Consider the following 16,493-nt stretch of genomic DNA (forward strand, 5'->3'; position numbering starts at 1 on the left):
AGGGAGCGACCTGCCTGAACACAGGGTTAAGGGTCAAGGGTCGCTCCAAAAGACTACACTCCAAAATATAAAGTACACTCCAAAATATAAAGTACACTAAAATGACAAGAGTAAGTCGTGTGCACCTCTTGCACTCATTTCACTTCCGAAATACAGAGCAGATTTAAGAATTAGCATGCGATTCAGAGCATCTGATAAGGACAGACTTGGTACAGTATGTATTTTGACATAAATGAACAAGTTACTTATCTTCAGTAACACTCTTTATGGACGAGACAAAATAGCAGCAGATTCCTCATCTTCTAAATATTCCCCAGGCTTAAGACCGGATCCGGAAACTTTTCAGCAGAACATCTGCATGTCAGTAGGTTGCGCAGTGTGGCTCAGCAAGAACACCTTTCTGCTCCAGAAGCGACATGCAGAGCATACATAGGCATCACTCACGCGCAGACACCAGTTGCTTTCGAGAGTGTCTGTGCCCAAAGATGCAGAGATACAGAAGCAAATTGGTGGGACTAGTGATTACTAGACTTGGGATCTTATTAATGGACAGAGTCCAATCAAAATACGGGAAGGATGGGATGCTCAGTGAAGAATCAAAGGATAGAGTCCTTACTGGAAATAGTATTATCGAAGGGAAGTAACTTGTTGTTCTGACAGACTTCAAACCATGGATTCATCTCCTTGTGAATAGATTCCAAAGCAGATGCAATTTAGAAGTCGGTCTAAGAATGACCTCAAAACAAAGTCCTGAAGGACAGATAGTGAAAAATGCCCCTCTAGGCGTACCAGACTGTCAAGATAATAGGGCATCATGAATGTAGGAAGAACACACAGCAGCCTGGCAAATGTCCAGGATAGGAACACTGCTCATGCCAACGCAGTGATAGCCGCTTTGCCCTGTCAGAATGAGCACAGACTATTTCTGGAGACTGCTTTTTAGCAAATGGGTAGCAGATCTTAATGCAGAGCACGGTCAGATCCAGTGGGAGATGGTTCTTACCTGCACTGCTTTGCCATTTTTTGCTCCAGAGAACCCCACAAAGAGCTGATCGTCCACCCGGTGTTCCTTTGTGTAGGAAGCTGGTTTCTTTATAGTACATCAAAATGATGTACACTGTGTGCAGAGTTCTGGCAACCCCCAATTGGTTTACAGAGGCAAAAATTATAACGCAAATGCTCTTTTAGGACAGTGAGGGCGAGCAGTTAGGCTTATCAGAGAGTAGTGCTAAGGACTCCGAAGCATTAAATGACAGGAAAAAATCCAAATCCAATTCAGAAAAATAAGCCATATTTGTGTACATTTTGATACCAAGAGCTTAGTTATCAAGTAAGTACTTTCTTTAAATATGAATTTTTATAGGCAAGTAAATAGTTCTCTTAAATGGGTCTTTACGCAGCAATGCTTCACTATGTGAGAAAAAGCAGATGTTGCATACAGTTATTTGAGATCGGTTTCTGGGAGTCACCTTCTTGTGGTTGTAGGGGGCAAGGTTCAAACCACCACCAGCAGTTACTCATTACCTGCCGCTCAGGTCACAAGGGTCCTGGGAACAAAGGCACCGCAGCCACATCTGTACCTAGGCTGGGGCCCCTCAGGTGCAAAGTAGAAAGGTTGGCTAGGCTCTGTGCATCCTAGGACCTTTCAGTTGTAAGTCACACCGGTTGAGGGTGTAGGAAAGTGAGCAGCCCCCGGAAGGAAGGGAGGAAGGAAACACACACACACACTTTGCGTGTTTTGGTGCAGAACAAAGTGAAGAGTCGACATGGTACACATCCATGTGTGCCATGCCTACAACCCACTGCCCTGGCATAGGTCAGCCACCCCTCTAGCTGGGTGTACTATACCAGTGGTGAGGGTACAGGTGCATGAGCTCTGTACCCCTACAGTGTCCACGTCCATTCTTAGACATTGTAAGTTTCAGTGCTGCCATTAATAGTATATGGTGCTGGGAGCCTGTCATTACGAACTCCACAGCACCATAATCGCTACACTGAAAACTGAGAAGTTTGATATCAAACTTCTCAGCACATTAAACCCACACCGATGCCAGTGTGAGATTTATTGAAAAATGCACACAGAGCATCTTTGCGATGCCCCCTGAAAAACGATCAGCCTCTGGTGGGTTCCGACTGGGACACACCAGCCTGCCATCATGAGACATGTTTCTGGACCCCAAGGGTGGGAGCCTTCGCTCCATGAGCACAGAAAAAACCTTTCCTATGCAGAGGTGTTCACACTTCCCCCAAACCAGGAAGAGCCATCTGATGTAGGGGAGCTTCAAAGGCCTGGCAGCCTTTGCAATGTGACCCCCCACCCCAGCCTCTCCTGCTATCAGGAGCAGGCCCCCTTCCTGTCTCCCCTCCTTTTCGGCTGGAAGACAGGCAGGGAAAACTAGCCAGCCCAGAGGGTGTGGCCACCTTTGCCAACTCCACCCATCAGGTGGGACGGGGAGGTGAAGCCCACTCTTAAGTGCAAGCCATCTTGCAGATGGCAGGCACTCTCCCAATCAGGATTAGGGATTGTGCTCACTCCCCCACGTGGTGTGAGCACACCAAGGGTGTAGTCACTCTAAGGTCAGTAGCCCACTGGCTACTTACCCAGAGACCCTTAAACGCCCCCTAAATACAGTATTCAGGGTACAGCCATGAACCTAGAAAGCAGATTCCGCCAACCTAAGAACAAGCATTTACAATGCAACGGTCTCGCCTTTGCAAAAGTTAGAGCTATTGTCATTGTAAATGACAATGTTTTTATTTATGTGTTGGTTTTGAAAACAGATAAATAAATGGTATTGTCATTTACAATGCCAATAGCTTAATCTCTCGCAAATGTGAGACCTATTGCATGTGTACACACACACACACACAGCGAGACACACACACACACAGAGCGAGATACACACACAGAGCGAGACACACAAAGAGCCACACACAATGCAACTTGAACTCACCTTCACGAGACAGCAGGCTCCGGCGCTGGGCCGCATCCGGGGCACACAGAGCTCACGCCTGCGGTGGCACCGCTCTTGAGGGCAGCACGGACAGCGATTCCGTGAAGGCCCAGAGCAACTCCTATCAGTCACCGTCATGTATAATGCACAGCACCCTGCATTCAGTGCGCAAACCTTAGAAAGGGTCACATCTCCAGCTACAATACTCATCTGTTTTTTACACCTTACCTCACAAACTTAAGATGCCATTAAATGATGATTATCGTGAAGGATGAACGTCTGCAGCGACAGGATACTCCAATTTTACTACCATGAGGTGGCAATCCCAGAGTGCTCTAAATTATGCAAATCTTGAATGGAATATCATCTTCAGCTACAGGAGCCTTCAGTTTTTAAAACACGTCAGTTTAGAGGACCCCAAAAATGATGTTTTGTAAATTGTGTAAAGAGCCCAAAATTAGGATTCGCAAATTATTCAAAACGTCAAAGGCGTAACATGTCCAGCTACGGGATTCTACTAGCTTAAAAACACAGGGCACATGGTCAAATGCTGCATACCTTATGCACATCGTCGAAAGTGTGACGCCTACAGATACGAGAGTCTTCTATTTTTAAAAACAAACAGTACTTTGAAAGAGTAACGTCTGCAGCTGCAAGATTAATACACCCCATTATGTCAAATCAGGGAGTGCCGCATAAATTATGCAGGGTTTTGAAAGCGTGATATCTATAGCTGCTGAATTTTTCTATGTTTAAAAAAAAAAACTTTGCAACCTTATTCATTATAGGGTATCATTATTATGTGCCTTTGCTTCTATCATTTACAATTTATTTCACTCACGTGGTGTTTAATCTTTACATACAGTAATCAATGTCCCGTTGCTCGAGACGGCAGCCACTGATAAATGGATGCATGCTGGCTGGCGGGGTGTGCATTCTTTTCTCTGAAGCTTGTCGCCTCCCATGCATCAGCACTTGTCTGTGTTGCGAGTGAAGCAGGGGCAGGGGGTGTACAAACATAAGGCAAGGCAGAGTCACTCCAGTTCGGGGCATCAACATGACGGTGAGGGAGGTGCTTTACTACTTGCTTATGGCTTGCGCTGGTGGCATCCAAGTCTTTGCAGGGGGTCAGCGTTTATGATACTTTCAGTCATTGCATCATATGAAATAAAAGGTTGGCACTTTTTATTTCAGTCACACCTGCTCTTTTGTGAACCGGGTCCTTTGAGGCACGTCTTCACTAATGGTTATGAGTTGGTAGTAAACAGCAACATCCCTACAAGACTATGTACCGGCACAGAAGTGCAACTGCATTCCCAGATTATAACTCAGTGGGTTGTAGTACATACTTCAAGCCTGTGTGTCAAGGCTGGAATGAAGGCCTTATTAGCTGTGCAAACTCTCATACTTGATAAAATGAGAACCGTTGTTAACTAAGATAAAATGAGTAACACTATCAGGTACTGGTAAGGCCTCTTATCAGCGTGAATAGCTTTATGATAAGAATACACACAACTCAATGTGTAAGAAATTTAAGTAATGCAAGCAAACCAATTTGAGTGGAATGAGGGGCACGGGGCAGGAAAGATCTTTAAAAAAATGGGAAAGGAGCCCGCACACTCGTCAAAACTTTCATTCCGCCGCACCTCGCACACGTTTTACTCTTAACACATCTGGGCTCTCATGCCTGCAGCAAGGAGCGGGCCCCCGCACCGCTGATGCTCAGGACAACACGCCGCAGCTCCATCACAGCTCCTCACTCTACAAAACAAGCAACACTGATGGGGGTGGGGCACTGAGGAGATTAAGTGCCGGAGAAGCAGATGCGAGTCACGGCAAGTGAATAATTAGGGGAAGCTTGTGGAAGGGAGGGAGGGACAGGCGAGAAGAGGGCAGGCAGGGGCTTGTGGTGAGCGGGGGTTTAACGTCTAAGCAGCATTCTCTGGATGCTTCAAAGTGGCATCTTCATGGGATTGCCTCTGGGAAAGGAAAAGCTCCTGACAACCTTTTAAACATGGTCAGTGTCTCAGTTTGAGTCACTATTGCTTCCCTATGTACATTAGCAGCTTGTAGTGCCATCTAGTGCATGGCTGGTGCCATAAAACAATAGTAACCAACTTAAAACATGACTGCACTGTTTCGTTATTTCTTGAAATGCTACCCTCACTTGTTCTGATAAAAAAATTATTTGATGTGTACTGTGCAGCCATATGTGCCTCAATAAATTTTCCTGACTAGGAGGGTAACACAAAAAAAAAAAAACAGTGGGTGGGTTATTGAGGTGCCACTGGAGAAGGCGCACACGCTAATTAAACACAAATCTGTATAATAAATTCCACTCCGCTGTCTTCATGGGGTGCATGAATTTGGGAGACAGAGAAACAATGACCGATTACATAATCCCCCTGCAATGTAGACGTCTATCACCGTTCACTGACACTGTCTTTGAATAAGGAACTCAGATACGGGTGATGCTATTGCATTTGTCTTCTCGCTTTATTGCAGAATGTGCTGCAGAAGCAAACAGGAGTTATATTAAAGTAAGACTTTTTTCTAGGAACGAAGACAAAAAAAAACACTCTTCTGCTTCCGATAAGTGTACCCCATCAAGGTTATCGTTTGCACGCAATATGAAGAACTCGGCACCTGCACAGCAGATTAGCAGGACATGCGAACAGAGAGTCCGCTGAACTTTTGTTATAAAATATTTAGACTGAAGATAGCGCAGAGGTCTAAGCAGGGCCCTAAACATGCTATGCTCCAGGGGAGAGACAAAAAAACAAGCATTACATGAGAAGCACATCTTCTACACAAAACATGCCACGTTTTCCATCATTTGTCACTCAGGCCATAAAAACGGAGTTCCTCACGAGCCAAGCTGGCAGCTGCTGCATTATGTTTGTTGCAGGTCCCTTAGTTTCACATGGTGCAATTTGCAAAGAAACCGATCCTGACAACCGACAAGGACGCGGTAATGTGCGCTCTGAAAAACATGAAGCACACGGACAGGGGGGGGCGCGGGAACGGACAGCAGATGGGGGGGGTCAGGAAGGCTTCCTCCGTTGGCGGTCGGCCGCGGAATGAGAACACAAACATGGACGCACCAAAAAAATAAACCCCGCCCACGATGACGACATCGCAGAGGCGGGGATGGAAAAAAAATCTCGGGAACGCCCACGAATCTGGTCCGGCCATGACGGACAGATCTCTGTTCCAATGGCTAGCCTCTATTTATGGAGCTAGCCAATGGAACAGAGGGCGTAATCCCAAGCCCGCTCTGTTATAACATAAGATTTCTCGTGGGCGTAGCTAGCAGCTCCGGCCCCAGGCGAAACCTAAAAAGGACAAAAGACGACTCCCAGCAGAGGAGACTGCAGAGAACAACTGACTTGGCCCCAGCCCTACCAGTCCGTCTGCAGTTTCCAGAGATCCTGTGCCAGAAATAGTCTTGTCCTGCAGCCAGCAACCTCCAGAACCCTGGGAGGACTGACTGCCTTCAACAAAGACTGGACCTCCTGTGAACAGCAGTCCTGTTAAGAATAAAAGTGTATTTTATTTGGTCTTAAAAACTGATCTCTCCAAAAGTACTTACCCGATTACAATGACCATGGGGTCTAAAATCATAAAATCAGTGTTTTTATAAATTGGTGTCCGGTTTGAGTGCCTCTCATTTACCGACTCATGTGTGCAAAAAATGCTTCACACTATCCTCAGATCAGCCTAAACTATTCACACACAAAAAGGGTTGCCGCAACTCTCTACAATGTGTATCTTGTTTAGCAGAACTATATAGGGCCATATTCCTAACAATTTCCTACTGCTCTGTTCTTCAGAAAAAAAAGTCAAGGCTGGTCAAATGATTATTTTCTACTGAAAATGAATATACACATACGTACCCATGCATACGTACACATGTACACATACATACGTACACCTGTCCAACTGCAGTCGTGCAGCTCGTCCAACTATGCCCACCTAGCAGGAGCTGGTGCAAGGGCAAAGGTCGCAGGAACCAATATAAATTCCACACTCACTCGCCCTGCAGCGCATAAAAGGTCTGCAATCTAAGGGGAATTTTAAAGATATTTATTACGACTGACCTGTTTCTACCTGCCTAGTTTTTGTCAAAGCCGCATAGCAGTGAATGTCCCCCCCAATTACTTAAAATACAAAAATAAAGGAAACTACACACACAAGTGGGCATAATAAACAGACTTGTGGAAGTATTGAGCAAATATTTTCTCCATGAAAGAAAGAAGAAATGATGGGTATGCCATAAGAAATAGTAATTCCCAAACACAAATGTGCTCCTAAATTATAATCACATGCCAAGAACGTCATAATAAATGACATTTCAAATTCAACTCAAATTCGGCATGCTAAAATTTCAGCCACATTTGTAAATTTTCATTGGTGATGCTTCAACAGTTAAGGCAAAAAACAATTGCTGACTTCATCTTAAAAAAAAATATTAAAATTTTGGTATGCTATAATGCCAGCCACGCTTGTAAATGGTCACTTGTAGAGCACCAGTGTGCCAACAATATGCGTACATGTGGTGGTGAAAAATTCTATATACAACATATATAAATGTATCAATAAAAATAAATGTAAAAGGTGCTAGCATGCCTTATTGACAATCAAGTAAACAGGGGCGAGTTTTCCACTTGGTACGCTAAATCTAATGCTCTATTTACTTATTTATTTATGTGATTTGTTGAGCGCGAACAATTGCCCGAGGGCGTCTCAGTGCTATGGATGGCAGAAAGTGCAAGGAAGGAGTGATTTATTGATTGAAGAGCCATGTTTTTATTTTTCTTCTGAAGATGGTCAAAGTAGGAGCAGACCTAGCATCTAAATCAAGGGAGTTCCAGAGTTTTGCAGTTGAGACGTGGAAACTGCGATCACCCTATGCAACAGTTCTAGTGCGTGGGACTGTCATGTTGAAATTGTTCATAGAGCGGAGTGATCGAGTGGGGACATGAAACGTGAAAGGGTCAATGAGAAAGCGCGGGCCTAGTTTGTACGCTGCTTTTTAGGCTATGCAAAGTGCTTTGAACTTTATCCTATTTTTTACTGTAAGCCAGTGATAGTTTTTTATGGTGTCGGCGATGGGTTTGAATTTAGGGGTGCCAGAAAGTAATCTGGCCGCGGCGTTTTGTATGGATTGTAACCTTTTGATGACCTTGATTTGGGCATTCACTAGGAGTCCATTACAATAGTCCACTGAGGACATGACAAATGAGGTGACCAAGGTCTTGCCTGAGTTGGGGGTGAGAAGTGGAAGAATCTTATTTATGGCTTTCAGTTTGAAGAAAGAGGATGAGACAGTGGTGTTGACATGGGCTGAATAGGAGAGTTTATTGTCTAGGAGTATTCCTAGGTTTTTAACCTTGGTGACTGGGAGGGGGGGCCTAGATTAGTGGGCCACCATACATCTGACCAGGAGGGAGTGAGTTTGCCGAAGGTCATGACCTCTGTTTTATTAGAGTTTAATTTAAGACAGTTTTCTGACATCCAGTGACTAATGGCCAGCATGCCCTGTTGAAAATTGGCAGCTATTTTTTCTCCATTCTCTTTGTATGGTCAAACTATAAACCACAGCATTTTTTCCAAGTGGCACGAGAGGGGTTTGCTCAATTCAGATGAAATGCAATTCTTTGCAAAAAAACAACCTTATTTTTACATGTCACCTAAAATACACAAGCACTGCACTGACCCAGCCATTATATCTGATAACAGTTTACTTGAGCACATGTCTATATACCTGGATTTATGTCCTTACGTTGTAAAACTACCATCTAACAGTAGGAATACTATGGATTTTAGAAGTAAAATACAAGACATCCCTTGGAAATATAGCTATATTCTCGCCACAATTGATATGGTGTCACTTTACACTTGCATCAAACATGAACTAGGGCTGGAGGCTTGCAGGTACTTACAGAGACAAATCTGTCCATTTACCGTTACTCCATGTTACTGATTGAAAGGTTACGTTTTTTACTTGGAACATACCCACTTTATGTTTGAAGATCATTGGTTCAAACAGCTCATCAGGACTGCTATAGGAAGTTGCTTTGCTCTAAGCTACACCGGTATGTTCATGGAGTGGTTGGAATTGGAGCATAGACGGACAGATTATATTGATAGGTGAACACGCCAAGTAGTATTGTGGACACGGTACATTGACATTTTTTTAATTTGGGATGGGGCACAGGGAACTTTGGATGCTTTCCTGGTATAGATTGCGGACCATAATTTGAACCTGATGTTTACCGGTAGGATAGAGACAAAAAGTACCATCGATTTTCTAGATGTTTTGGTTCAAGTGGAAGGTAAGAACATACACACCAGTCTTTTCAGGAAATCCACTGCAGGCAACAGTGGTTTACAATCCTGCCGCCACCGACTGCACAATCTAAAATGGAGTATCCCTTATGGGGAACATCTAGGAGAAAAAAGGAGCACCAACTATGCATTTCGTGCTGAAAATAATGGTGGGAAGCCTTAAGACCAAATTTTAACCAGGGAAGGTGATCAGGGGAGCCAGTGACAAAGTTGCAGGTGTCAACAGGGACAGTCTCCTTAAGCCCAAAAACAGGGAAGGGGATAACAAGGTAGTGAGACCATCACCACTTACAACAGTCAATCTGCCACTGTCTAATATCGTGAGAAGGCACTGGCACTTTGTGAGATCAGACCTTATCGGCAAGCTGGTAAGTCCCCGTCCCCACGACACCTACTGGAAAAGCGATTCCCTTAAGGAGCTGTTGGTACACAGCTATACTAATCGGCAGTAGAGTTGCACCGGTATCCGGCTGTGGGAAATACCAGGCTTCTTTAAGTGTGGGAAATGCAAGGAGTGTGCCCAGAGTTCCTACAAGAAAGCATACCTGCTGCCGACAGAGCAAGATCAAGAAATTTGTGACATGCAATAGTGATTTTTTTTTTGTATGTTTTGAACCGCGGTTTGCCATATGTAGGCTGCACGATGTTCCCTGTAAAGAAACAGATTCTTGAGCATTTGCCTACAGTCAAGAATAATGATCAGAGTTATCCCATGGCTAGACATTACATTTTCACACAAGCAACAGGCACTGATAAAATGTACAGAAAAGGAAATAATCCATCCGGCATATTTATTTTTAACTAGAAACCATTCATTTTCAATATTGCTATAAATCGACAGTGCATCTATGAAGCATGATAGATAGGCAGAAGGGAATCTAGCAAATCAGCCAGCCTTAGTGAAGCTTTGCTCTTTCCAGTGATACCAAGATGTGTAAAGAGCATGTTTAAAGAGTCACCGACAATAAAACAATTAGCTATTAAGGAAATGACGCAGAGAAATAAGCAACAATTGAGCTGACTTTGTGACAATATTATCTGTCGGCATTCTATTACCTCTGGCTTGTATGTTCGTTTAGTCATTAATGATTTAAGCAGCTCCTCCCGTAACAGCATTTCTTCCTCCTCTTCCTCATCTGCAAAGGGTGGTTTTGGTGGCTGTTCTGGCTCCTCTGGAGGAAGGGGCGGAGGAGGTGGAGGGAGCTGATGAGGAGCACAAACCAGACCATCTGCATAAACTGTTGTAGCCGGTTGCACATCCTAGGGCAAATACAGAGAAAACTACCATAATGCAAAATGTAACAATGTAAATAAAATCGCCATAATTGCATTTTTCACGCAAAAATATTTTCACCTATTAGTAATATAACATGAAGAAATTCATTTTAGACACCTGTCATTTTCAGTGTTGACTTAACACGTTTCGCTGACTCGGTGAAGTGCCCATAACTATGTACATGCCTGGCTCCGCAACCTATAGCTTTAAGTAAAGGCATGTAGTTTTTTTTTACTTTTTTTACTAAGTTTAGTATGTTTGCCCTCCAAAAGTAAGCACAACCAAAAAAGATGCTGCATGCCCTTAGGAACCAAAACACTAGCCATGAGCAGAAGCTAGGAGGATCAGTGCTCCGTGGAGAGTAGAATATATTTAGATACTTAAGACTCAGAGTTTGGGGGGGCGTGGTCTAGACACAAAGGAAGATGGCCGCCTAAACGAAGTGCTCCACTCCGGGAAGGAACCCAAACGGAGGCAGCGCTCTTCCCAGCGAGACCAGGACTACCAACACGACGCTTCAGAGTACGCTGAACACAGGGGCTGCGAATGATGTGCGTTTGTTGGCTAGAGGCCTCATTTTGGGTTCAAATCGAGCCGGAGAGCATCTGAGATGACTAGCGTCAGTAAGGCCTTGTGACTCACTGAAAACCCCGGGCCTCACGTACTTTGTGCACCCATCGTTCTGACGAACTCCTGGAAGCAACATATAACAACTTTGGCCAGAAGGCGTAACACACTACGCACATGGTAGGCATAGGCTATGCCTTTATGAATTTCAGAATCACTTGCCTATTAATATGGCAAAACGGGCAGGAGCTTCCTTTGTGTTTAATATTACGTATGACTTTTTTCAATGCGCATTTTATCTTAAATGTTTTTTCTGAACGCATAATCGCCTTGACAAACGCTAATTTAAGTCAGTATTCCTCATATTACAGCGGTTTTCTGAGACATTCTTTACGTTTTACCTAAAAGAAACAGAGCCTCATGGATTGTCAGCTCTGCGTCTTTCTCCATTATAATCTGTTAAGAAATAAGTACGACTGACTAGTTTGTGATTTTTTTTAGTTCCTATTCTACTTTTGGCTATTATATACACTACCTACTTTGGCTCTAGTGTGACTTGTCACCTTTATAATACGTCTATTCCGTCAGCTGCATAATTAGTCCGCGACTACTGAGTAAATTATATTTCTTCAGATGCTTTTCTCTGGAATGTGAAGTCTCATCATTTTGGCGCCACTTAATTCACCAATACAGTGACGTTTATGAGGAATGGATCATGAGACTTTTATTGTCAATTTGTTAACAATAGCGACAGATGAGACGGTGGTCTTATATTCTTTGAAGAATTTTTGTTCTGCTTGCACCTCCATCCACAGGCAACGCCTTTTCACATGATCTTAACCTTTCATCATATTAGTTTGTGAGGATCATCTACTGGGTTGATTCATTCAAACAAGCGCCAATGAGAGTCTATATACTTGACTTCCTGTCAAGAAAAAATATTAAGTAATTACAAATTACTTCATCTCTGCTGGCAAACATGCTCAATATTGTTCTATACATCTTCAAATATTTGAGGAGATGCCTGAATGTCACTTCAAATACAAGTGCACTAAACAACAACATTTTGCTGACTTACTTAAGCAATCATGTACTAATTCTGCAAAGAACTCATGAAGAAAATCAACAAGTACAACCTAGCCTCCCACTGTGAGAAAACGCTCACTACTCCCAACATGTTAGACGTCAATGACCTCACTGCTTACTATAACTCCACGATGACCAAAATCTTCGACCAAGTTGCCCCACCAAATAATCAATCAATCAATGCATTTATATAGCGCACTACTCACCCGGAGGGTCTCAAGGCGCTGGGGGGAGGGGGTCCGCTACTGCTCGAACAGCCAGGTCTTGAGCTGCTTCCTGAAGGCGAGGTGGTCCTGGGTCAGGAGGAGGTGGGTAGGAAGGGAGTTCCAAGTCTTGGCGGCCAGGTAGGAGAAGGACCTTCCTCCTGTGGTGGCTCTTCGGATGCGGGGGACGGCAGCGAGGGCGTGGCTGGTCGATCGAAGATGGCGTTTGGGAGCGTAGAAGTTGAGGCGGCTGTTGAGGTATCCTGGTCCTTGGTTGTGTAGGGCTTTGTGTGCGTGGGTGAGGAGCCGGAAGGTGATTCTCTTAATCCGGGAGCCAGTGCAGGTCTCTCAGGTGTCCGGAGATGTGGCTGCGGCGGGGGATGTCCAGGATGAGTCGTGCTGAGGTGTCCTGGATCCGCTGGAGTCTCTTCTGGAGTTTGGCGGTGGTTCCGGCATAGAGGGAGTTGCCATTGTCCAGACGGCCGGTGACGAGGGCCTGGGTGACAGTCTTCCTGGTCTCGGTGGGGATCCATCGGAAGATCTTTCGTAGCATGCGCAGGATGTTGAAGCATGACGAGGAGACGGCGTTGACTTGTCTGGTCATGGAGAGGGAGGAGTCCAGGATGAAGCCCAGGTTGCGTGCGTGGTCTGTTGGTTTGGGTGCGCTGCCCAGGGCGGGGGGCCACCAGGAGTCGTCCCAGGCGGAGGGTGAGGATCCCAGGATGAGGACTTCCGTCTTGTCAGAGTTCAGTTTCAGGCGGCTGTTCGACATCCATGTGGCTACGTCTGTCATCCCTTCGTGCAGGTTGGCTCTGGCGGTGGCGGGGTCGTTAGTGAGGGAGAGGATCAGCTGGGTGTTGTCGGCGTAGGAGATGTTCAGGTTGTGCTGGCGTGCGATGGCTGCGAGGGGGCTCATGTATACGTTGAAGAGGGTTGGGCTGAGCGAGGAGCCTTGAGGAACGCCGCAGATGACTTCGGTGGCCTCCGATCTGAACGGGGGGAGGCGGACTCTGTGTCCTTCCGGCGAGGAAGGAGGTGATCCACTCCAGTGCCTTCTCCTGGATTCCGACGTTGCTGAGGCGCTGTACTAGGGTACGGTGGCAGACAGTGTCGAAGGCCGCGGAGAGGTCCAGGAGGATGAGGGCCGCTGTTTCTCCGTTGTCAAGCAGGGCTCGGATGTCATCGGTAGCTGCGATCAGGGCGGTCTCGGTGCTGTGGTTGGCCCGGAAGCCAGACTGCGATAGGTCGAGGGAGCCGTTCGTCTCGAGGAAGGCGGCCAGTTGCTTGTTGACGGTCTTCTCGATGACTTTTGCGGGAAACGGGAGCAGCGAGATGGGGCGGTAGTTCTTGAGGTCGGTTGGGTCTGCTGATGGTGTCTTGAGTAGAGCGCCGAGTTCGGCGTGCTTCCAGCTCTCCGGGAAGGTGGCGATGTCGAAGGAGGTGTTGATGATGTCCCGCAGGTGGGGTGCGATGACAGCGTCGGCCTTGTTGAAGACGTGGTGAGGGCAGGGGCCGGTCGGAGATCCGGAGTGGATGGAGTTCATCGTGCGGACGGTGTCTTTGGTGCTGATCGGGGTCCAGGCGCGGAGGGTGGTGGTGGGGGGCGGTGGTTCGGTCGTGGCGTGCGTCGGTTGGGTGCTGAAGCTGTTGTGTATGTCCGCGATCTTGTTGTGGAAGTAGGAGGCGAAGGAGTTGCAGAGGTCTTGCGAAGGGGTGATGTCGTTGTTTCCGGCGTTGGGGTTGGAGAGCTCTTTCACGATGTTGAAGAGTTCCTTGCTGTTGTGTGCGTTGTTGTCCAGTCGTTCCTTGAATGCGGTTTTCTTGGTGGCGTGGATCAGCTGGTGGTGTTTTCGGGTGGCGAGCTTGAGGGCAGTCATGTTGTCCGGTGTTGGGTCTCTGCGCCAGGTTTTCTCAAGTGCTCTGCAGTTCTTCTTGGAGCTCTTGAGTTCGCCGTTAAACCATGGGGCTTTCTTGCTGCCGGGTCTGCTCGGCGGGGTCTTCAGCGGGGCGAGGTCGTCTGCGCAGTCGCTGATCCATTTCGTGAGGTTGGTGGCTGCTTGGCTGGGGTTGGTTGTGCTGGTGGGAGGGTTCTTGCTCAGGGAAGTAGCGAGCTGGTCTGTAGTGATCTTGTTCCAGCTTCTGCGGGGAGCCTGTTGCTGGTGATGGTGGAGCGTGGGCCTTCTGAAGCTGAAGTGGACGCAGCTGCGGTCCGTCCAGTGGAGTCCCGTGGCGTGGCTGAAGGCGATGTCCTTGCTGGAAGAGAAGATCGGGTCGAGTGTGTGTCCGGCGTAGTGGGTGGGGGTGGTCACCAGTTGCTTGAGTCCGAGGTTGGCGAGGTTGTCCAGCAGGGTGGTGGTGTTGCGGTCATTGTTGTTCTCCAGGTGGAAGTTGAGGTCCCCGAGGAGGATGTAGTCGGCGGAGGGGAGGGCGTGTGGGCTGATGAAGTCGGCGATGTCCTCGCTGAATTGTGTGCGTGGTCCCGGGGGTCTGTAGATGAGGGTGCCTCTGAGGGTGGTCTTGGGGTTGGCGTGGATCTGGAAGTGCGGGTGCGAGGGTGTCGTCGGTGTTGGTCGTGATGCGGATGGTGTTCCTGTGGATGATGGCGATGCCTCCTCCTGTCTGGTTGACGCGGTCTCTCCGGATGATCTTGTAGCCTTCTGGGATGGCGATGGCGATGTCGGGCGCTGAGGAGGCGTTCATCCAGGTTTCCGTGATGAAGGCGACGTCTGGGTCTGTGGTGTCGAGCAGGTTCCATAGCTCGACGGCGTGTCTGTGGACGGAGCGGGTGTTGAGCAGGATGCACTTCAGGTGGGTGCTGCTGGTGTTCGGCTTGGTGGGTGCTGGTGTGGCGTGGGTCCGGTTGCAGGTGAACTTGCAGGAGTGGCAGCTGAAGGGTCCGTGGGTGCGTCTCGGTGTGGCATGGTAGCAGCCCGGTGTTCGGCCGGTGTTGAATGCGTTGAGGTCGGTGGCGTCGTAGGTCCGTCGGGACGGCTTCCGGCGGTGGGGACCAGGGGTCCTGGCACTGGGCACGGTCCAGGCGCGGACGGGCTTACCTTTGGCGCACCTTCGGCGCTCAATCGGTGCTCCCGCTGCGGGCGTCTGCTGCGCGGTCGCTCTGGGGGCGTCATAAGAAGGGAGCCGGGAGGGAGGGTCAGCTGGGAGGCGGGGAGCGCGTGGGCCAATCGGCAAGCGGGGGGGGCGGGGTCGCGGCAGGCGACAAACATCCATGGTTCAACAAAGCCCTGAATGAAGAAAGACGCAAACTGAACGAAAATGTAGACATCCCCCTCTACCCAACTCAAACTACTCAGAAAATCTAGGAAATCTTATAATAAAAGCATTCTACAATCAAAAAAAGACTTCAGATCAGAACTACATCATGCCAAAAACAGGCCGACAATCTAACTAATTGGCAAAAACTGCACTCCTAACCACGAAATCACAGATTAGTAGTGTAGAGTTTTCCTCATTCTTCACAGCAAAAATCAACTCCCTCCAACGCGAACTAAAGGTGACAGCTAGCAACTCAACCACCTGAAAAAACACACAAGACGAAAATACTAAACAACTGGATCTACCTCTGCCCACAGATAACTCACTTTTCTACCTTAACACTTTACGATCTTAGTGACATCACCAAAACATTAGCAACTACCAAACCCAACAACCACTTCAATGAACCTGCGCCCTCTAATTGCCTACCTCACATCCAACATATCTCCCCTCTCTGGACCAAAATCAATACCTCGCTAGCGCAAAGTCACTTCCCAGACTGCCTAAAAAAAGGCAAAGTCACAACTATACTAAAAAAGACAAAAGCAAACTCCTCCAACCCAATAACTTTCGACCCATAACCAACATACCCTTGCTAGCCAAAGTGCTGGACCAACACATCACAGATTACAAACTACTGAACAACTACCAATTGGGTTTCAGACCCAGCCATAGCATAGAAACAACCATTCTACATATAGTAGACACCCTCCTTTTTTAAAAAAAATGTTTGATTTCAGTGACCGTTATACAAATAACATTGAGCAACAAATTTCCAAGTTA

The 16,493-nt window shown here is 47.0% G+C and overlaps 1 protein-coding gene across 1 annotated transcript in view; it reads right to left on the reverse strand.

The window, feature by feature from the left end:
- Positions 1 to 16,493, reverse strand: part of ZFC3H1 (zinc finger C3H1-type containing) — an 830,061-nt gene that overhangs the window by 690,281 nt on the left and 123,287 nt on the right. Inside the window, exon 8 of the mRNA XM_078673923.1 lies at positions 10,362 to 10,565. Coding sequence (XP_078530049.1) covers positions 10,362 to 10,565 — 204 coding nt within the window. The remainder of the gene's footprint in view (positions 1 to 10,361; positions 10,566 to 16,493) is intronic.

The sequence above is a fragment of the Lissotriton helveticus genome, chromosome 1_1 (genome assembly GCF_964261635.1).
Source record: "Lissotriton helveticus chromosome 1_1, aLisHel1.1, whole genome shotgun sequence".
Taxonomy (NCBI): domain Eukaryota; kingdom Metazoa; phylum Chordata; class Amphibia; order Caudata; family Salamandridae; genus Lissotriton; species Lissotriton helveticus.